The sequence below is a fragment of the Natator depressus genome, chromosome 9 (genome assembly GCF_965152275.1).
Source record: "Natator depressus isolate rNatDep1 chromosome 9, rNatDep2.hap1, whole genome shotgun sequence".
Classification (NCBI taxonomy): Eukaryota; Metazoa; Chordata; order Testudines; family Cheloniidae; genus Natator; species Natator depressus.
Window position 1 is genome coordinate 78,515,461 of NC_134242.1, and position 22,270 is coordinate 78,537,730.

Consider the following 22,270-nt stretch of genomic DNA (forward strand, 5'->3'; position numbering starts at 1 on the left):
CCAAATTTATATTGGTGTGTGAGAACAGCATATGGTCCATTTATTGTTTGAACAATAATTGCTCCATTTCTTTGAGCTACTCAGAATGAGAGGGACAGCAATCAAATGGATAAGATGTGTCACTAAGAGTATTTATCATGTAAAGAAAAATAATGCTGATAATCAGTTACATATCTGCCTTAAAATAAAATTTCCTTATTTTGTATTTTTGGAGTATAGTTTTACTTGAGACTGTGAGTTATTCACCACCTTCAGACTGGATAAAGATAAATGTTAATCAGTTGCACCAGGACCTCAAAATTACATAAATGTAGAATACTTCAGACTGGTACAATTAGAATAACTGGCCCCTGTGGTTTGGGCACAGCTTCTGGTGGCTTGTCTCACTTCAGCAGTATAAGGAACTGACTAGAAAAGAATGGAAAAAACCTTTCAGGCCAGACGTCTTAATTATTCAGCTGACATAAAAGCCAAATAAGTTTGAACGTGCAGCTTTAATGAATCCTCCTGGTGTGCTTTGAAATATCCATAAACTATTGTGTAAATCATTGTTTTATACACTTACTTTTAATTTATATCATAATGAGCTATAAACTTTGATCCAAATTCTAACCTCACTTACACCTTTAACCCATTTTCTTCATTGGGGTTGCATGGGTGTCAGAGCAGAATTTGGCCCTGTAAATCTAGGAAGAATCATTACCCAATCAGAAAATTAATGGGTTCTGGGTACCTAATTCCCTTAGGCTCTTTTAAAAATCTTAGACCAGAGCTCTAGATTTCAGTGAAAAAGTGGCATATGAGAGAGAAAGCAAGCCAGAAACCTGAGTTTTAATCCTGTCTCCAGAATTGATTTGTTCCTGTAGCCTTGCGTCAGTTAACATCTGTGCCTCAATTTCCACTCCTATAAAATCAAGGTAATTACATTTATTTCCACTTGCCTACAGCTGCCCCGTTGGTTGACAGGTGTGTGTTTCTGGGATATGGGAGGGAACCATACAGAATAGGTCATGAATTTTATATTCTATTTTGTTTCTTTTGCCCAGACACAGTGGACCTGGAGAAAGTGTATGAGGTGTGGAAAATAGGTCAAGAATAAAAACACAATCTGTTTTACAAACACCATCGAAAATGCACCTAGAGCTGTAAAAAGATGATGGAAAATAAAGGAAATTTTAAATGAGGATTTGATCAAGGAAAAGCATTTGTCAGAGACATCCACCTGAGAAGCTTTTCTTTCAGCATGGAGAAATAGATCAAATTATTCATAAAGGGTGAGTGGCTGCAAGTGTTTCACACCTTAGCATCATTTGCTTTGCAAAGTCAATGTCCATCTGTGGTAAGCACATTGCCCGAAACCAAATCAAACACCCAGCTGAGGAGGCTGGAGAGAGAAGCAAGTTTGAGAGGGTTGTTTTGACAGAGAGCAATTTAAGACAGTTCTGTGCAGTAGCTTCAAAAGAAGCCAGTTTGTGACCTAAAAGCTGCATGACTGAACCCAAATGGTGGGCTGGATGACCGAGTGCTGTGCAATTATTCATATCCCTTTCAGTCCTTCATAGAGTTGGTTTATCATTCATGGCATCAAATGCATGGCACACCTGCTTTCTTGGAATGTGCCTATTTTGACAGTTTCAGACAGGACATTAGACCATATGGGAAGATGTGAATTCTGAGGGTTTTATCACCTGATTCTGATTACTCTAAACCATTTCTATTGGATGAAGGCCAGTTATGATTATTCACCTCATAAGTAACTGGGCTGAGCCTCATTTTCTTCTGACACCAATATTCATTGAATCTTCGAAAGACCCAGGTGTGCTGTTGTCAAGGTAACTCACTTTTAAGACAAATATGCTGTAATTTATATATGGCTCACAATTTAGTAAAACCAGGCAATAAAGTTTTGAGATCACAAATCATCTGTAGACGACAAATGAAAACGGGTCACATAAGCCAGCTGGGTTCATGGCAGATGCATTCTGTCTGACAAATGTTGGTGGGGGTGCAGGGATTGAGGCAATAACATAGCAGCGAGGGTGACTCAGTGCTAACATATAGGCATTTCAGAAAAGCATTCAAATACTGCAATGCAGAGTACCCTAACACATAGGCACTAACAAGAATGACTCATAAGGCACTAACCTTTATTAAACAAGGAGCTGGCTAGGAGATCAAGGACCAATTGCAATGGTAAAATGGGTCAGGGAGGAGGAAGGTGATGGATGTGGTACCAAACCCTGCAGTGCTGAGTAAAGATGGGCAAATTAGGGAAGGCTTTTGGCTTGATCAGGTTTGGTTTGGCCAAACCAAAACCAAGAGAGGTTTAGATCTGGGTTCCTTTTCATCTGAACATGCAAAGTTCAGGGATTTCAGATAATGATTTGGTACCATCTACATTAATGGGAAGAGCATCCGCATCACTTAAATTTACGCTGTAAGCCTATGCACCACTTAAATCATAAGGTTACGAGAACTGGGTTAGAAATAGTCTGAGGGAAGCAAGCTTAAACATGCACAATGAGGCCCTAGATGTGAGGCAAGACAAGGACATTCTGTTTAAGGCTAAGGTTTAGTCAAGGGTATTTTTAGTAAAAGTCATGGACAAGTCACGGGTAATAAACAAAAATTCACAGCCTGTGGCCTGTCCGTGACTTACTATATACCTCTGACTAAATTTTTGGTGTTCTGGGAGGTTCCAGGGGTGCAGCTGCTGTTCTGGAGGGGGACCGCTGGGGCACCTGCTAGTGTTTGAGGGGGAGAACCTCTGGGGCAACTACTGGTGCTGGAGGGGGGGTAGCCCAGGACTGCAGCTGCTGGTGGGGGGGTGGCTTGGGACTGCTGTTGTTGTGGGGAGGGGCCAATGCAGCTGGCCCCAGGGCTGCCCAAGCAGCTCAGGCAGCCCTGGGATCTGTTGCACCTGCCGGCTGCAGAAGTCACAGGGGTCCCAGAAAGTCACAGAATCCATGACTTCCATGACAGACTCGCAGCCTTAATCATGCTTACTGAGTTGCATGAAGAAGAACAGAGATGAGATGCTCTTTGTAAAGTTCCGTGGATGAGAACAGGCCCAAGTGGGCTGTTTTTCCTGAGCTCTCAACATCATGGGGTTTTCAACGATAAAAATGGGCTGCTCAGGAGAGAGAGGACAAACAGCTCTCCCCCCATTCCAAGGAAAAATAATATAATATTCTCAGCTCTCAGAGGATAAAGATGGATGAGTTGCATTCCAAGCATGTTCATTTCATGAGCCTGTGGCACTGGTGTGGCCTAACACCTGTTAGAACTGTCACTCTGCTTCTGACTCTCACTGAAATATGGCTTTTCAAAGGACACCCTGAAGGGAAAGAACTGATTTCTGGGGGAGGGGGCTTTCTCTGCGTTTGCATTTTAAAGGTTGATCAGAAGTTATTCTACAGAAATCCGTACCAAGATCTGACAAGGTCTCAATCAATACCAAGGTCTCCAAACACCTGCCGCTCAAGATCAGCGGAGTCAGAGAACAACCGCTGTGAAATCAGCCTATGCAATGCATTCATCAGTATGGAGTAATTCAGACAAGTGAGGAAGGATTGTTTCAATTTTACTTTGTAGAATACTTCATTTTTTTTCCCTAGAATAGTCAGTTCTTTTTAATGTGCTTGTGCCCCCAGCTCACTAGGAGGTAGGGTGCCCTAAGGTGGCCAGCGCATATGACCCCTCAAGATGCCTCATTAACATCCCTTCATACTTAGGCATCAGCAATTTTTATCTAAACTTTCTCACCCAGGCATTTCTGGCTATCACCTTGTCTCACTCAAGATACCTTTCCCCACTGGCTTGCCCCAGTCCCCATCAAAGCCTTGTATCCTACCTCTGTGGATTGAGTTCTGCTAGGACCACTTGTTACATATTCAGAGTGATTTATTCAGGTTTTGAGGAAGGGGAAGATGTTGTTCTTGTCACATGATCGCCATCATTATTGACTATCGTTGCATCAATGCTGTGACAGATGATGAGCCCCTAGGGCATGCTGACTACTGAAGCATTGCAATCAATTTTACCAGAGCTCTTTTATATGGCGCAGCATGGGGGAAATCAGACCCCTCATCTCTGGCACCAGCAGCAGATTTCCCAGAAGGCTCCTTACAAAACAATGATACAAATAGACCCTTCCCCCCCATGTTCTTTAAAATTCCAAATCTAACTCCATCATGTGACTCTGGTTTGGTCTGAGGGAAAGATAAACTTTTGTTACCGACAAAGAAAGCATTTTCCAATGTACTGAAATGGGATATCATTAAAAGAATAAACAGCGTGAAAATGAGTGGCGCAGATGGTACAGTTTACACAGCAATTCCTGCAGTAGGGACTTCATCTTGGCAGGGAGACCCTGCTCTCTCTCCCAGCATTGCTTCATGAAAACTAGACATGGAAAATATCTCTCGGCCCAGGATGGCTTCGCCTCTAGGTTGTAAAGTCCAACTCCAGCAATATTCCTTCCGTTACATTCAGCAGTGCTTTGTCCACTATAGTTGTAACTGACTTAGGACATAGAGTTTCCACTATTTCCTACGAGAGCTTTCCACGGTCTAATAGACCACTGGGAAGTTTTTCTTGTGTAAAATTTCCTTTGCTGAATTTCAGGCCATTCATTTCTCCTAATTATACCCCCTTGGAGCTAAACAATTCCTTTTTTCTCTATCTAGAGATGGTTTAGCTATCCCTAGTTGTTTACCCAAATTCTACATATTATTCACAGTTTGATCTTTTTCCATAAGCTAGTCCCTCTGGCTCCTTCATCATTTGTACAGCTCTTTGTTGAATCCCTTTCATTTCATCTTTCCAGTTGGTGTCTTGGACCTATTCTGGCTTGCACTTCAACACAAGAAAATGAGGAGGATGAGAAGCTGGGAGGAAGAGGAAGGACATTTAAAATTCAAGTGTATAATAGGGGGGGGAGAGAGTGAACTGCATGGTTGTGACTCGCTTGGGGGTGGGCACACTGAGATTGAGCAATCAGGGCAAACTGCAGAGAATGGGGCAGACAACCCCCAAAACTGGTGGTTATTCTAATGATTAGATTCACCAAGCTTGCAACAAAACAGCTTCTATAATAGCTTACTGGTTACCCAGAAGCCAAAATCACCACTTCCTTAAAGCATTCCAGCCCTGCCTTAAAGCAATCCAGCCCACCCAGACAGCCACCTCAAATATGGTGAGGGAAAAGGAATGGTTCCAGACACCTTTTAGCTCCCTAAAGACCAGCATATTTCAGACCTAACAGAGGAGCAAAAAGAAGCCATCCGATAATAGCTCCAGCAAGCGAGCCCAGACAGTGGGTGGTGTGGAGCCTGCATTCTCTCCCACTCATTCTGGCTGTGCAACAGTTGTTAAAGTCTTGTTTACAGACCACCGAAAAACGTGCTCTCGGTGCTGCGGAGAGCAAATGAAGACACAGTGTGGTCCCTCTTCCAAAGAGTTTGCAACCCCATTTTAGATAAAATGTAGCTTGTGAGGATAATAGTCAGTAGAAGGTAGGGTGGAGGTTGGTTGGGGGTTATAGTGCTAACGTTGCAGTGTTACTTAGGTCTGCCATGGGCACATCTAGATGGCTCAGAAGTCCATCAGCTCCTTTTTTGGAAAGTAGGGTAACTCGCCTCTTAGTGGAGGTCTGACAAGTGACGTAGGAGGGATTAGAATGAGGAGAACGTGGCAACTTGGTGAGCTGTGATCAGGAAGCCCTTCTACACCTAGCAAGGCAGTATGGAAACAGGCATAAGGATAGAATTGTTTCCAGGGAGATTGATACATATGAATAATGCCCTGTTACTGGCGATGACAGTTAATAGGAAGAATATACTTCTCTTTACAGTGCAACCTGCAGGTATCTGGCTGCCAGAAAAAGGATATTGAAGCCAGAGACTGAGTTGAGCGGTGTAGATTTCTCTCTGCGTTGCTGGGGGAGAGGGGGCTGCAAGAGAAAAACTAGAAGAGTCCATGATTTTACTGAGGAAAGTACTTTGGCCTTCTCTGTTGCACCTTTTATCTGAGGACCTCAGTTTATTAGTAGTAGTATAACTACATTTCCAGTATTGCAACCATTGACTGGGGGTTTCATCTGGGACATAGTAGGTTTAACTGTCCCTTTTAATGCTTTGAGTCGTCATTTGTTTCGTTACTGGCTGGAGGGTAACGTATCAGGTGCAAAGAGGAGTTTCTGGTTGAACAGCAGAGCTCAAAGTGAAAGTGCTCACTGTGTTAAAACTAGTTAGGGCTAAATCCTGTACCTTCCTGTTAGGGTTGCCAGGCATCCGGTTTTCAACAGGAATGCATGGTCAAAAAGGGACCCTGGCGGTTCCGGTTGGCACTGCCAACCGGGCCGTAAAAAGTCCAGTCAGCAGCGCAGCAAGGGCCCAGGGCTAAGGCAGGCTCCCTATCTGCCCTAGCTCCATGCAGCTCCCGGAAACGGCTGCCAGGTCCTTGTGGCACCTAGGCGCATAGGCAACCAGGGAGGCTCCGCACGCTGCCCCCACCCCAAGTACCAGCTCCGCTGCTTTCATTGGCCGGGAACTGTGACCAATGGGAGCTGTGGAGGCAGTACCTGCAGGCGCAAAGGCAGCATGCAGAGCCTCCCTGGCTGCCCATGCATTTAAGGGCTGCACCACAGGGACCTGGCGGCCGCTTCCTGGGAGTCGCAGTAAGCGCCGCCGGGACCCCACACCCCAACACTCTGCCCTAGCCCGGAGTCCCCTCCCACACTCAAACTCCCTCCCTGAGCCCGCAACCTCCTGCCCCAGGCCTGATCCCCCATCCTGTACCCCAAACCCATCATCCCCAGCCCCACACCAGAGCCCAAACCCCCAGCTGGCGCCCTCACCCCACCACCCCAAACCCCTCATCCCTGGTCCTACCCCAGATCCCACACCCCCAGCAGGAGCCCGCACCCCCTCCTGCACCCCAAACCCCTCATCCTCTGCCTGCACCCCCAGCTGGAGTCCTCCCTCCCCCCCGTCCTGCACCCTAACCCCCTGCCCCAGCCCAGACCCCTCGCCTGCACCCCCAGCCCAGAACCCATACCTGCACCACAACCCCCTGCCGCAGCCCAAACTCCTCATCCCTGACCCCACCCCAGGCCCCAGCCTGATGAAAGTGAGTGAGGGTGGGGGAGAGCACGCAATGGAGGGAGGGGGGATGGAGCGAGCGGGGCAGGGCCTTGGGAAGGGGCGGGGCAAGGGTGTTCAATTTTGTGTGATTAGAAAGTTGGCAACCCTACTTCCTGTTTCGCCACAGAGGGCCCTGACACAGTGGTCCAAGAGAGGAAGGATGGTATAGTGGTTAAGGCAGTGGAACCTAGGAGATCTAGGTTCAATTTCTCGTTCTACCAGTTTCCCCTTGTGATATGGGGCAAGTCATGTGATTGCTATGCCTCAGTTCCCCATTTGTAACTTGTCTGTTTAGACTGAGAGCACTTCAAGGTCAGAACTACTCTTATTATTTGTACAGCTCACAATATGGTTGATCTCTGCTCTGTAATACAAATAACAGTCGTAATGACAGCATGGCGGGGTAGAATTTAGGAACCTCTTGCAGGGAGTTGGAACGGCCTTCATGCCTCAGTGCTGCATGGGCGAGGATTCCTCCATCCAGGAGGGTTAGGGGCAGTACAGCGAGAGGCAGCAGGAGGCCCTGTGACTGTTCCGACCAGATGCTATGCATGTGTGAATGCACTTTTATGTGCAAACTGTTTGAACATTTGGGCCAAACTGAAGAGCAAGTGACAATAAAAGATAAATCTTGGCGCCAGGCAAAGGATAAGCAAACAGAAGGAAATGTTTCCTGCACAGCATGTTCATTCTGGTCTCTTTATTGTGACTAGTCAGATAAGTATTGAAGACAGAAGGTAGAGAACATGAGGAGGTCAATAAGCCACTAATGAGGTCCTCTAAACATTGCACTGGTTCCAATTAAATAAATATAATCCAATTAGCAATTTAGCTCCTTTGAAAGTCATATTCTCATTATAGACATTTTATTTACTTTTTAAACAAATCTAGAGACCATCATTTGGATGGGTCACAGTTCTTACTTTTAACCACAGTCTTTGAAAGAAAAGAAAAACAATACAATTTAAATCCGCGGCATTTATTCAGTTCTCCCGGTACTTGGCAAAGGAAGAGTTCTCAAAAATATCCTGCTTCCAAGCAGCAGGGTTTGGATTCAGCCATGGCTCAGTCATACCCATTACCAGTGGACTTACAGGGGTAGTTTATTTCACTGATGACTATTATGAAATGTTTTTGGTATATTGCACCTTTAACTGGAGAGGAGACTCTCCTCCCGTTTGCACTTTGTGCTCAGTGGCAGCCTGTTATGCACAGAAAACACACACTGTGCTCTGTCTTGTGGAGTATTTTTTTTTTTTCCTGTTTTGTCATTTAATATAAATCAGAGGTGAGCCTGACTGAAAGTCTGTGGCTGCTCTTTGTGCACAGGAAAACCGTGTCAGTGCCTGCAGAATTTAAGCTTTCGTTTAAAGAACATTAAATTTGAAATTGTACAAAAAGGGGTTTAGATTGAAAATATCTAGGGGCAGGCACCAGGTTTGAGTTCTGGACAGGGCTGAGCAGACTGATCTCAAGGCCTCATGTTGCAATCGCTATCTTTCTCCAGCAGGGAAAGGCTGGATGGGGTTCTTTCACAGCCCACTGTTGCTGATCTTCTCACTGCTATGGGAGGAAATGCTACTGAGAGCAGCATAGGGCATGGCTATGCTGCAGCTGGGAATGAGCCTCCCAGCCTGGTTAGACAGACTCGCACTAGCGGGGCTCGAGTTAGCGTGCTGAAAAACAGCTAGTATGGACATTGTGGTGCAGGCTCACCTGACCCCATCCTGGGTCTGAGCTCGGCTAGCTAGCCTGAGTCTCCATTGGAGAGGTAATGTCCATACTGTTCTTTTTAGCATGCTAGCTTGATCCCCACAAGTGCGAGTCTCTCTACCTGGGCTGGGAGGTTCACTCCTGGCTGCAGTGGAGACATAATTTCCCTCCATTGTACCCCCAGCTCTGGGGCTGAGCATGCTGATTCCACTATGCTTGCAGCTGCAGCTTCAGTTTCATTTAACTCTCAGTTACTCACAATGCTCCCTGTACCAGCATCAATGCCATGTACACGCTGCTGATAATCTACCTTCTTCCCTTACTCAGCTCCTTGCGTATACTTGATCTTTCTATTCTGTCTGTCTTTCTGGTGTAAAATGAAAACGGAATCTGGCCTTCTCTGACTTAGCAAGTAAAGTGGAGGGTGTGAGGTTTCTTAAGGATACAAGCTGTGTAATAGATTTCCTTGTCCGAAAAAAAAGCAGCCAAATTGATCTGAGACATTCTATAATTGTGAGTCACTGAATTGTGAGTAACTGAACCTGAACGCCATAAATGCTCGTTTCCAATAAAAGCTGCTGTGCAGTTTTGCTGTTCTTGCGTCACCCCAATAGTCTGTGGCTTTGTTAATCAATTTTTGTTGTTTATGGAGGTTTGATATATTATTTGTATATATTCCTCCTACTCTGTCTCCTCCCCCGTAGCTTGTAATTGTATAGCAACAAAATGGCCCAGATGCGCCTGTGGCCAGTGAGCAACAACACAAACTGGGCAACAGCACTGCTCTGTCATTTATTTCCACATTTATGAGCCTCTACTGAGTTCCTTCAAATGTAGTTTCTTTGTTACTGCCGAGAGGTGAATGAAAAGCTAAAAGGATTTATTCAGACTAAGAATAATTTAACAATAATAATCTCGGACAAAGCAGATCAGGTAGACTAAAGAAAAGGGCTAATTTATGAATTTACTGTCACGGATCCACAGGGCGTGCTATGACGAAAACCTTTATACAGTTTTTCTGGGCCTCCGGTTAGCTCATGAGAGGTGGAGGGAGGAGCTGTGACTCCATGTCCCTAAAACTCGGTCCTTGGCATCAGCACTTACTTGTTCTCCCCGTGGCTCCTTTAGTAGGTCCAAATGAGCTGGACCCAACTTGAGAGTTACTTTGCTGGTTCCATGGTTTTCAAGAGATGTTTGCTGCAACAGGGGCTGGGCTCTTCTATTTAATAGTCAGCTGGAATCAGAGGCTGCTCAACACAATCTGCTGCCCTAGGCAGAACGTCATCAAGCCAGCTGCCTTCTGCTACATGGCATGCACCCTGCGAACATTAACAGTTCCTTAACGTAGACTCCGGCTTTGTAAAATTTTTGGTGTGGCTCGGGTTTGGGGGAAAGCCCCCAGTGGTGTGCAAGGAAGAGCCCCCTATATTATAAGGTAGGGGGCGTGGGGGGAAGTGAAGCCCCCCCACGTAGGAGGAAAAATTGAAAGTAAGGGTGCAAGGGGAAGTCTGGTCCACACAGACTGACTAGAACTGTGGTGCTAACCTAGCTACCGCCCTGGCCTGGGTGGTGTGACAAAGCTCTGTCCTTGCCTCCATGGGTCCCGCGTTTCCTGGCGGATTTCGCTAGCCTCAGAGGCTCACTGTGACCCTCCACATAACCCTTCTTTCTCTAGAGACAAGGGTCACAGTCTACTGAGCCATTTTCATCATAAGCCAGCAAGGGAGGTGAGGAGAAGTTATCCTTCCTTGCACAGTCTGTTGTCTCCCAGTCTCAGTGATTAATCAGGGGGCAAAGGTGGGGGGGGGGGGAGCCTGGGCCCACCCTCTACTCTGGGCTCCAGCCCAGGGACCCTAATAGTATCAGCTGTGGTAGCTGACCTTTTAGAAACATGACATGTACAATTCCCTGGGCTACTTCCCCCACAGCAGCCCTCACTTCCTCAAGGTCCACTTCACCCTTACCTCAGGGCCTCCTTCCTTGTGCCTGATACGGTGTGTACTACTCAGCCTCTCCAACAGCACAACTTCCTCCCACAGCTCCTGACATGCACCCCCACCTGACTGGCTGAGAGGCTTTTAACTAGCTTCAGCCAGCCCCTGACTGGCTTCAGGTGTCCCAATCAACCTAGCATTCTCCCTGCCTTCTGCAAAGTTCTTAATTGGCCCCAGGTGTCTTAATTGACCTGGAGCAGCTTCCATTTCACTTAACCTGGTATCAGGGATTTGTTTAGCCTGGAGCTAATATATCTATCTCCTACTACTTTTCTATAGCCATCCGGCCTTGCCCCGTCACAGTGGGTAAATGACCCCACCGCACCCCAACTGAGTTCTGATATAAAATGTATGTGGGACCTAACTGACTCCTTTAAAACAGCACCCACATTTAAAAGGGGTGCTCTATACAGACAAGATTGCCCCTCTGCAGCTTCCTGACAAACCCCCAGCCCCCCTCCCACCCCACCTCAGTTAAGCCTCCTTAGCAGAGTGGCAAATATAACAGTGTGCCCCTCTATAAACAGTCTTCCCTGGAAGGATGCCACTGGGGTCCCTTACCCCGAGCAGCCCTGCATTAGGGATATACCTCTAAGCATCATGTGTGGGGACTCGTGGCATGGAACGCCATCTCCTGTGAGTCCCCCATCTAATCCTGGCCACCCAGCCTGAGCAAACCCCAAAGGCATTATTACGAGGTGCCTGAGCAGCTACAACCACGTCACAGAGCTAATTACGCCTCAGACATATACAACACCAATTCTCTTCACTGGCAGAGGAGGCCATTACCTTGACATTTTTATACTATGCCTTAGGTTATTTGGCATTAGTGTTTGTGGTTGGTTTTTTTTTTTTTTTTTTTTTTTTTTTTTAATCAAGCCAAAGTATAATCTACGTCACTGTTAAACAGCGCAAAAACAAAACAGGCATTTTGGCTGACTATATGTCAAAGCTATTAAGAACAATATAAAAGAACTCCGTTGTTTGGCGTGTAGACCATGGTTAATAAGAAGGAAAGTAGATGTCCGCCTACTTGGAGAAATATTGGTGTTTTGATTATGGACTTTAGGAAGTAATTTTGACCGAGCACTAACAAAATAAAGAGAGCTTTTCATTTCAAACCCGCAGCAAAAGTTAAGCACTGCTGCTTAGAACAGTGGAATTTTCTTTACAGAGGATGACCCTGTTCCAGGAAAGCACTTGCAGAACTTCCCACACATCAGTGGGACTACTCACAATTACACGTGTGCTTTGCTGATTCAGGGGGACCTCTAAACTGCAAGCAAAATGCAGTATCCTAAGTAAGAGGAACCTCTGCCACTAGTTTCTTTTTATGTTTGGCGCATAAGATGGTGGTATATGCCAAAAGAAATGTAATGAGCCAAGGAGGCAAATTCTCCTCTCATTGGCACTGAAGTCAGTAGAGCTACTCAGGGTTTATACTGATGTAAATAAAAGGAGAATGCAGCAAATATCTGTACTTATTTTTGAAAGTTTCTCATTGCAGTAAATCAACTAATAGGATTCCTCTGAGGTATGAACACTGTTATCCAGGCCTCACAATACTGCTCTGAGTGCCAGCACACCCTCCACACTCAATGCTGTCCTAGAAAGCTAGAGAGATGAATGCTGCCATTTCTATGTTTCAAATCCTGGATGAACATTAAGGATTAGGTTGAGTATGACCCACGTGGGTGTGCAGAGAGGTGAGGTAGGGCAGCTAGGAGTTTTCCCTCCCCATATCTCCCTGTGCAGCAGCTGGGTACCATTGTAGTCCCTGTCCCCCACTAAACAAATTGCCCCCACAAATACCTTTAGAAGACGTATCCCATAACACTCATATGTGTAATGGGGATACAAAGGTACCTACCTGCCTAAATCCTTAGTGGGTGTAGAGTGCTTTAAAATCATCAGATATAAGATCACCACCAAAGCAAAGATGCATTCGAGAAAAGCAGGGATTCCACATGAGCTGAACGTGATTGTGTTATAATTGTTCTGAATAAAACTGAACTGATATGCTTAAATAACATAAATAACCTGGCATTAGGTCCATTTAGCTGTTTCTGCCTCTGACATCTGACAGCCACTCATCAGAACGGATTCTCCTCCACTCCCCATCCCCCATCCTTTAAACATGTGTTGTTAATGGGATCCTCTCTGGATGCAATTTCCCTGCCAGGTCAATGTGTGTGATAACAGGAGACACTTGGGGTCTGAGTGCTCAGAGCAATGGTAATGGAAGAGAGGTTAGTAGCTTAAACACAACCAGATAGTATGCAATCGAAGTTCTTGCCCTTGAGAGCTGTTCAGTGGCCTGTGTGAAATGGCCTTGGTGGTCTTAGTTTAGTCCTTGGCAAAACGGGGCCAGCTGTCTAAGCAGAGAGGCTGAAAGTGCCATGAGACTCCTCTCACCCCAAAGGCAGCCCCTCTGGGTCGGAACTGAGGGAGAAAGGTGGATGGCAGCATGTGGGGGAAATTTGCCATGCCAGCAACCAGGTTGTATTTCTCCTGTGTCTGAACAGAGGCTTGAATCTCCCAGGCTATCAGCCTAGTACTTTATTACCCACCCCTCAACCCACAGAAACCACAGAGTTGTGATAATAGCAGAATGTCCAGTACAGAATAACTCTCCATGTGCACGGAAAGGGATTCACTGACCTAGAGGGCCCTTTCCATCTCTAATACCTTTGACTCCGTGTAGTTTATGAGTGAGATGTACAGGAGGCAAGGTAAATCCTGCCCACTTTATTTGCAACTGCCACCTTCTTTGCTTCAGGAGTTCCCTTAATCTCAAGGCCCAGGCAGTCTCAAACCTCATTAACCGTAGGGAGCATGAAGGATAAACTTGCATTGATGTTCTCAACAAACTCTGCTGCTGACACTTTAGCGTGTGAAAACCTGTCTCTCCCTTCATGGTGTTTAGGCTTCACTTGTGCTTCAATACAACTTCATGGCACACGATGAGATACCTGATCCGTGTCTTTGACTGACAACCCCAGTTGAGTTAAAATATAAATCCCGCTTTAAGTATGCTCCTGCGGCTTCTCCTCAGAGCATACTGGCCTTTACCCCAGCCTGGCTCACAGCGATAACTCTGACAGAGTCAAAAATGCTGGGGTAGCTTAAATAAAACAACATGTATTTTAATATGAAGAGTGGAAAGAGAGAGCATCAATGGACATGAAAATAAATCACAAAGCTTCGTAGCATATCAGCTCCCCACTCTACTAGGAACTGTACAAACACTTGAATATTGCACCTTAATATACACTTACAGATTAACAGAGTTTTAATGCAGGGAACTGTCAAGCCATTTTGCAGCATGTGTAAAAGCTCCACCCCCAACCACTTATAGCAAACCCTTAAAAGCCTGATACTCAAATGTGTTCCCTGTAGCATGCATATGCACTGTGATGTGTCAGCAGTGCTGAAGGCTGAAGCACAGCTACTGTTACGTTCTTGATGGATTTCCTTAGACACTGTGACACAGTGCACTGTATGTGTTCTTCCAGCTTCTCATAAAAAGCAGAGAAATCAGATCTAAATGAAGTGCTTTCTCCTGTGTATTCACAAGCACCAATGATTATCTTTTTCCTCAGATTACTTGGGTTCAGTGCAAGGTCCTGGTTCACAGTCATGTAGGGACACAATGTCCAGCCCAACTCTGGTAGCTGGGCAGAGATAGAACTCAGCCTGAGAGCGCTTGTCTCCTCATTCTCTCCTTCATTAGAAAGAGAAGACCCGACCAAGTGAAGCTGCTTCAGTGGAGAGAGAATTTGCTGTCAGAAAACCATCTCCATAATTGCCTCTCCCCCTTTGGGAAAAGGAAAGCACTTGGAGATCCTTTTCACTCCCACTGCTTCTCTTCACCTAGCTGAAAGGGCCCTGAGGAACGCTTATGGGAGGAATTTTTGTTGACAAAGCACTGAGGTGTTTATGGAGGGAGCTGAGCTCCAGGGCTCCTTGCTTGGCTTTATGAAGTGGGTTGTGAGCCGTGCTTGTGGGTAAAAGGCCTTCCACAGCTCCTAAATTACTTGATTGTTTTGAGACATGAGTTTGAACCCGTCATCCAGTATGGACCTCCTGTTGCGTCTTAACCTCCTTTGCCTCTCGAGGTGGATGATCATGCCCAGCAGGAAGCTGGCAACGAGGAACAGCACAATCCCTGCAACAGCCAGAACGATGACTGTGACCTCCACTTGCTCCTGAGCCATCTTAACTCCAAACACAACGACCTTATGGGACTCGTCCTCATCTTCAGGAGAAGTCTCTGAGAGCAAACGAAAGGAGAAGGTGACTATTGGCGGGGGGAGATGATTTAAGGCATCTGAGAAACGTGGAGAAAGGGGAGTAGAGGGGAAGGAGAGATTCAAATATACGGGAGGGGCCTATCAATTGTTGCTCAATCCCACAGGTCCCTCATCCTTCAAGTTGTGAAGGAATTCGAAGAGTGAACAACAATTTGCCTTTCTGTAACCCCTTCCATCCAAGGATCTCAAAGTACTTTACAAACATTCACTCATTAAAACTCACACCTCCCTATTAGCAAGTATCATTATCCCCCTTTTTACAAATAAGGAAACTGAGGCACAAAGAGGAAAAGTTACTTGCCCAAGGTCACACAGCAAGTCAGTAGCAAAGATGGGAATAAAACCCAGGTGTTCTGTCCCTTGGTCACTATGCAGTAAGCATTAGAAAACATTTCACAGCTATTGCTGCTGTCAGCTCACTAATCCCACCGCGAGTGCTGGTATCACTGGGGTACAAGAGACTCATCCTGCATCATTTTTGCTGCTGTTCCAAATCACTGGCCCCTGGCAGCTAAATGACCATGGTGAGCCATTAAAGATCTTATGCTTCCCAATATTGCTGTTGCTGCTTTTGTTCTGCAAGGACGTGAAAAGCTTTTGAGAAGCAAGACTTGCTTGGCTAATTGCGTGAAGAACAACTGTAGACCATTGGGGTTGATTAACATGTAGCTGCTTGAGACTGGTATAAAATTAACTGCTTACTCCTATAACTCCTGGCAGGTTTTCTATTTCTCTTCTTCTTAGGGCTCATTTTGAGCAAGGAAAATATTCTTTGTAAACTGATAGCTCTGAAATGATGGCGGGGACAAGAGGGAGAAGTTGGAAATATAGGGCCAGATCCTCAGCTGGTCTAAATTGCCTCTGAAGACAATGGAGCTCCTCCGTCCATTCATTCCAGCTACAGATCTGGCCCATATATTTTGGATGTGGTAATTCTGATACAGTATGAAAAGGGAAGGGAGAGAGCAGCCCAGAGTCAATTTTCAATGAACTCCCTGTGGCAGGCCATTTTAAAAGAAGCTCATACATAAGATGATTCTGAACCTTTAAATACTTCTTTCCTCTATTAGTTCTATTGAATCACTTCAGAAAACAATTAATTTCCCTGAGCTAATGTTAGAAATTATGATGGTGGATGTTTAGGCTCCTTTTTGGAAGAAATGGACAAGAAAATACATACTGTACATTTAATGGGGAAATAAAGCTCATGTTTGACATTGACGGTGTCCCTCAGTTAGAGGGCTCTTGTGGTCATTTATAAGAAGAGTGAGACTGTTACAAATGTGTCAGCGAAAGCTGTTGGGTTTGGTTGATGGAGCAAGGGAAGTTATCCTCACCCCAACTTTATAATGGTTGAAAGCTTGAAATCCCTGTGCAGATGAATAAGTACATGATAAATACAATGTAGTGGGAGATCCTTCTGTTCTCTGTTCAGTGGGTTGGCCTCAGAGGCAAATTTATCTGAGGTGCAACCTCATTGAGGGCAGCACTCTGCTAGGCATGAATTGGACCTTTTTTTTAGCCTAATCAAAGGAAGGCTGAGGGGAAATGATTGTTCTCTATAAAACATCAGAGGAATAAACACCAGGAAGGGAGAGGAGTTATTTAAGTTCAGCACCAATGTGGACCCAAGAATAAATGGATATAAACTGGCCATCAAGAAGTTTAGGCTTGAAATTAGATGATGATTTCTAACTATCAGAAGAGTGAAGTTCTGGAACAGCCTTCCAAGGGGAGCAGTTGGGGTAGAAAACCTAACTGGCTTCAAGACTACGCTTGATAATTTTATGGAGGGGATGGTATGATGGGACAGCCTAGAATGGTGTGTAAACCGATTTGCAACTGCTAGCAGCAAATATCCCCAAAGGCTGGTGATGGGACACTAGATGGGGAGGGCGCTGAGTTACTGCAGAGAATTCTTTCCCAGGTGTCTGGCTGGTGGGTCTTGCCCACATGCTCAGGTCTAACTGGTCACCACATTTGGGGTTGGGAAGGAATTTTCCCCCAAATAAGAGTGGCAGAGACCCTGGTATTTTTTCGCCTTCCTCTGCAGCATGGGGCCTGGGTCAATTGCAGGTTTAAATTAATTTAACAGTGGATTCTGTGTAACTTGAAGTCTTCAAATCATGATTTGAAGACTTCCATAACTCAGCCACAGGTTATAGGTGTATTACAGGAGTGGGTGGGCAAGATTTTGTGACCTGTGATGTCCAGGAAGTCAGACTAGATTATCATGATGGTCCTTTCTGGCCTTAAAGTATATGAGACCTGAGGGCTTGAAATGCCCTTTCCAACTGTATGATTGATCTGTGATTCTGTAAATCAAACAGGTTCATTGGTGGGGGAGGAGCACACATAGTGAGATTCTGAAAAAGCCACCTTGTTACTAGTCCTGATGTACAGAAAATGCAAAGCAAAAATGAAAACAGGTGCTAAAGCACCTCTGATTTTTTTAAATCATCTCACTCTTCTTCTTTGTCATTTCAAGCACTGGGCAGCACAGCCAAGATAATTCACACCTTCCTAGTGCAAGAGCATCTTACACAATGCAAGAGCTGCAAAATAGTAACTTCCAGCTGGAAGTTATTATATGCCTCTGGTGGAGAGGCCTGTGAAACCACAGGACAGAGTAGGCAAGAAGAGGAGCTGACCCTTTCTGAAGTGAAAGGCAATTCAATCTAATAACTGCATAGAGCAGATGTATTTGGAGATATTATAAACCAATACTTTCCCAAACACAAGAGACAAACTCAGATGCTCCAGCAATATGATTCAGGTGAGTTAAAAATCTCCATTTAGAATATACTCTAAACACCTGGTAATCAAAGGTGGACTGCAGAGCATTGGGCTTCTGCCCTCCTTGCTTCTTTATGATAGTTAAAGACCACCTGAAGGGATGTTTGTGTTTTTCTGTTTGGGTTTTACTTGCGAAATGTCAAGTCTCTTATCCCCTGGATTGCTGGAGAAGCGGGTTTAAGAGCATGTGTGTTGTGAGTTTTTACACCTTGACTGAAGGGAGAGGGTGCTGAATCTTTAACAAGGGCAATTTTTCTCCAAGCTGTTAATTTGTCATTTGAGTTAATTAGGTGTTACTGAAAACAAACAAAAGAAACCCAAGGAGGTTTAGACAATCCAACTGAACTCCTCTCCCCTTGCTTACTCTGTCTCTTCACTCTTGTGAGTGTACAATTTCACTAGCTCTCAAGTTGCCACACAGTCTACCGGGTAGATAAAGTAAGAAGTTCTAATGTATAACAGAACAGGAAAAACACCCTTTTTAAAAAACAAAGAAATCTTTCAAGCCTTCTTTTTAAGTGGTCATAAAGAAGCAAAAAGGATACAAGCCCTTTTTTTTGCAGGTCACTTTTACCTGCTGGATTGTGTCTTAACTAAGCACAGACATGTGGAGGATAGAGAGGTTATGGAGGAGGGGCAATTCTACTGATGAAACACACACGCAGGCAGAGCCCACCCCCTACCATTCACATTCTTTATAGTCATACCCCACACTAACACAACTCCCCCCATATTTATACTTGGGGAACACAGAGACTGGGATGTGGATACGCCCCAGCCCAGAGGCACATGAAAATGGGGTGCGATATGGTTTCTTGTCCCCTGCCTCCCTGCCCCACACACAGATCCAACCACAACCTAATCCAAATCTTCTGTCTGTAGGGTAAGTTCAACCAGCACCAACACACAATGCAAGAGGCTGTTTCAGCAGTGTAATGCAAATCATACCTCCTTTTGTCTCTAAGGTTATGGGCACTGGCTCTGAAAGAGAATAAAAAATGAGTGATAAATTGGTATGCTGCATAGGAAAAAAGCAATCAGTGTAGACTATATGGCAAGGCTATTGTTATCTATCCTGGGTACAATTTTCAAAAGCACCTAGTGACTAAAGTCTCAATGATTTTCAATGAGAGTTAGTTTCCTAAGTCAATTAGGTGCTTTTGAAAAAGTTAGCTCCTCTATATACTCTGTTGTAAATGCCTGTAGAATGCCATGCACGCTAATCAGTGATGCCACTTCTGACCCCTACAGCACAAGGCTAGTAGAAGAGAGTGGAAACCAGCATCAGCACCAGTTGGACAGTTAGAGCAAGAACTTAGATAACAAGAACAAATATTATTAATAAGAACGGCCATACGGGTCAGGCTAATGGTCCATCTAGCCCAGTATCCTGTCTTCCAACAGTGGTCAATGCCAGACGATTCAGAATGAATAAACAGAACAAGGCAATTATTGAGTGATCCACCCCCTCTTGTCCAGCCCCAACATCTGGCAGTCAGAGACTTAGGGACACTCAAAGCAAGGTCTGATATCCCTGGCCATCTTGCCTAAGAGCACTGATGGATCTATTCTTCATAAACTTATATAATTCTTTTCTGAACCCAGTTATACTTTGGGCTTTCACAACATCCCCTAGCAACGAGTTCCACAGGCTGACTGTGCATTGTGTGAAGAAGTACTTCCTTTTGTTTGTGTTAAACCTGCTGTCTTTTAACTTTATTGGGTGATTTTTGATTCTTGTGTTTTGTGAAGGGATAAGTACCACTTTAAAAATGGAAGCCATTGTTACAGATGTAATTGTATATCCACAGATCATGGCAGGCATAAAATTGTTCCTCCAAAGGAAAAGAGGCCAAGCAGAATGTCCTTGCAAAATCTGCCTCTAAAAATCTGTTTCCTAATCCTTTTTAGTATTATGTCTGTGTGGTGAATGTCACATACTACTTCACGCCGTTTCCTGGGTTCCAGCTCAGACCCTGAGTTTATTAAAACATGGTGAGTATTTTTCAGTACTTGCTACATTCTTTCTTTCTTTCTTTCTTTTTCTTTCTACCTCCCTCCCTCCCGTCCATCCAGGGGAGCACCTTTGCACTCCCAAGTCTCTGTTAATTTCAGGCACCAGGGCAAGCCAAATAGGGCTCCAGAGACTCCAGTGGGGTACATAATCCTTTGACTGTAGAAGGGAAGGGCATGACAAGATGCCCTTAAGCACCGTTCATCACAAAATAGCTTCTAATGTTTTGTGATTAGATCAGAACACTTTCAGTGTGCATCTGTAATGTAGCTAGCACCTCTACTAATAACAATAGCTGGAGGATCACTGGACAGTGCTTCCAGGATAGACAACATAAACCTAATAATAATATCTAGGGCCATGTAAACTCTGCGTCCGATGTGTTTATTAGCCCCAAATACTGTTTATATGGTGTTAACAAGGAGCAGCTTAAGTTAATAATACTTTAGTTAGTTAGTTAATTACTGTGTGTGTAGAGCACTTTGAAGCACTATAAGTACTAAGCATTATCATTGTCTGGAAGTACACTTAAGTTATTTATGAAGATGACTGCATAGAGCTGGCTGCTGCTCTCTCCCTACCTGGTCTGGGTAAGACTCTGTAGAGTGTCTCCATGCCACCATGAATATGATCTGACACATGGCAATGAAGCAACCACGTCCCAGGGTTCCCAACCACCATCTCCACCATTATGAAGGTCCCAGGGAACAGATCCACAACATCTGCCCTGTAACTCCTGCCATTCTGTCAAAAGGGGAAAGGAGATGTTAGCATGGAATGGTTCATGTATCTTTAGAGAACTCTGGTCTAGATCTGGGGGGCAGGATCCCTCGGCCTGGAAACCTTGGTGATGCTACAGTAGTTCATAAGAGTTGTAACAAAAGGTTACAAAAAGCAACCCCAGGAAACTGGAAAAGGAGTGTAACCTGCTAAAGGCTAATCTTGAGATTGGTTAGATAGAGAGATCAACACAATACTGGGATCCCCTGGGTCTGCTTTGGGCATGTAAAATCATCTCCTCTTGCTGGTTACATGACAGTGCTGCAAACACATCCAACTGCATGAAGTTAGTTAAGGGGTCAAATGAATGTAATGGTATCCCAGCCCCAGCCTTCCCTTGCTGCTGGTCTCTGCAATCAGCAGGAGATTCTCACCCTGTATGTGAAGGTCTCGGCATGAAAATGGACTGTATGCACATCGATCTCCTGGCCCATTCCTAGCAGGTACCAGTTGACCCAGTCTCCTTGGTGCATGGTCAATCCATGCAAGTTTGCGTAGAGCTTCCCATTGATGGCTGTGAGGTAGACAACATGTTGAGAAAGCAGAAATGCCTGTTATGTGGATGATAAGGACCTCACAACATGTCAGTACAAAAACACTTTCCCTCAAGGCAGGTTAAACCTTTCAAAGCTCAACTAGGGTCAAGTAAATCAGACATTTCTCTTCTGTTGTGAGATTCCCACACAAGATGATTTCCTGACATTTTGTCAGTCTCCTCCCAACTCAGCTACTGCACCTGCTTTTCAGCTGGGTTGACAGTCATAAAAAGGTAAAATGACTTGTCCCAAGGGAACACTATGTCAGTGATGTAGCTTGGTGAAATCTCAGAACCCTCCTCCTTCCTGCTCGTTTGCTTTTACTACTGAAGAACATTCCATCTCCAAGAGCTGAAGTCAGCAGGAGCAGCTGGGTGCTTTTGAAGATCAGGACATGTAAATATAGTCTTTGTAGCCTAACTGCAGTTACACATTTTTAAAATCCACTGCTCATGCACTTACTGAGCAGCGAAACATTACAGGTCCCCGTCAACAGGCAAATTCCAGCACATTATATGTTGTCGTACATTACTCTCAGGTGCTGGTCATTTGTAAACTGCTATTTGGTGGGATTTCATTTCACAATTAGCACAGCAATAATGAGAGCAGCACCTTGTCTGCAAAGGAAATAAGCATCCAAAACAATGAAAGAACAACTTAATAAAGCAAGGCAGCACACAGGGAAATCTCCACTGAGGGTGATGGGAGAGGGTACATGCTGGAGAGAGACATGTTCTGAGGCCAGGAACTTCTGGCACCTGTACTTTTCTGTTCTGTCTCTTTTGCTTGGACAATAGTAATGATTAGCTGTCACCTACATACATCTGTGACTGGGGCCTTATAAATGCCACAGTAATAACAGCAACACAGGGCCTGATTCTGTGTGGTGCTGAGCACCACTAAAGCCAAAGGAAGCACTCAGCAGGAATCAGGCCCTTAACATCTGTCAGCCAATGTACAATGTACCGTACACAGTTAG

The 22,270-nt window shown here is 44.9% G+C and overlaps 1 protein-coding gene and 1 long non-coding RNA gene across 2 annotated transcripts in view; one reads left to right on the forward strand and one right to left on the reverse strand.

Moving 5' to 3' along the window:
- The window catches only part of LOC141993098 (uncharacterized), a 60,171-nt gene that overhangs the window by 25,606 nt on the left and 12,295 nt on the right, over positions 1–22,270 (forward strand). The window contains exon 2 of the long non-coding RNA XR_012640784.1: positions 19,873–19,956. This is a non-coding gene — a long non-coding RNA (uncharacterized LOC141993098). The remainder of the gene's footprint in view (positions 1–19,872; positions 19,957–22,270) is intronic.
- The window catches only part of HEPH (hephaestin), a 29,627-nt gene continuing 21,400 nt past the window's right edge, over positions 14,044–22,270 (reverse strand). The window contains exons 18-21 of the mRNA XM_074962374.1: positions 21,130–21,269; positions 20,557–20,719; positions 18,910–18,942; positions 14,044–15,125 (exon numbers count right to left, since the gene is read on the reverse strand). Of these exons, the coding sequence (XP_074818475.1) occupies positions 14,881–15,125; positions 18,910–18,942; positions 20,557–20,719; positions 21,130–21,269 (581 nt within the window). The 3' untranslated portion in view covers positions 14,044–14,880. The remainder of the gene's footprint in view (positions 15,126–18,909; positions 18,943–20,556; positions 20,720–21,129; positions 21,270–22,270) is intronic.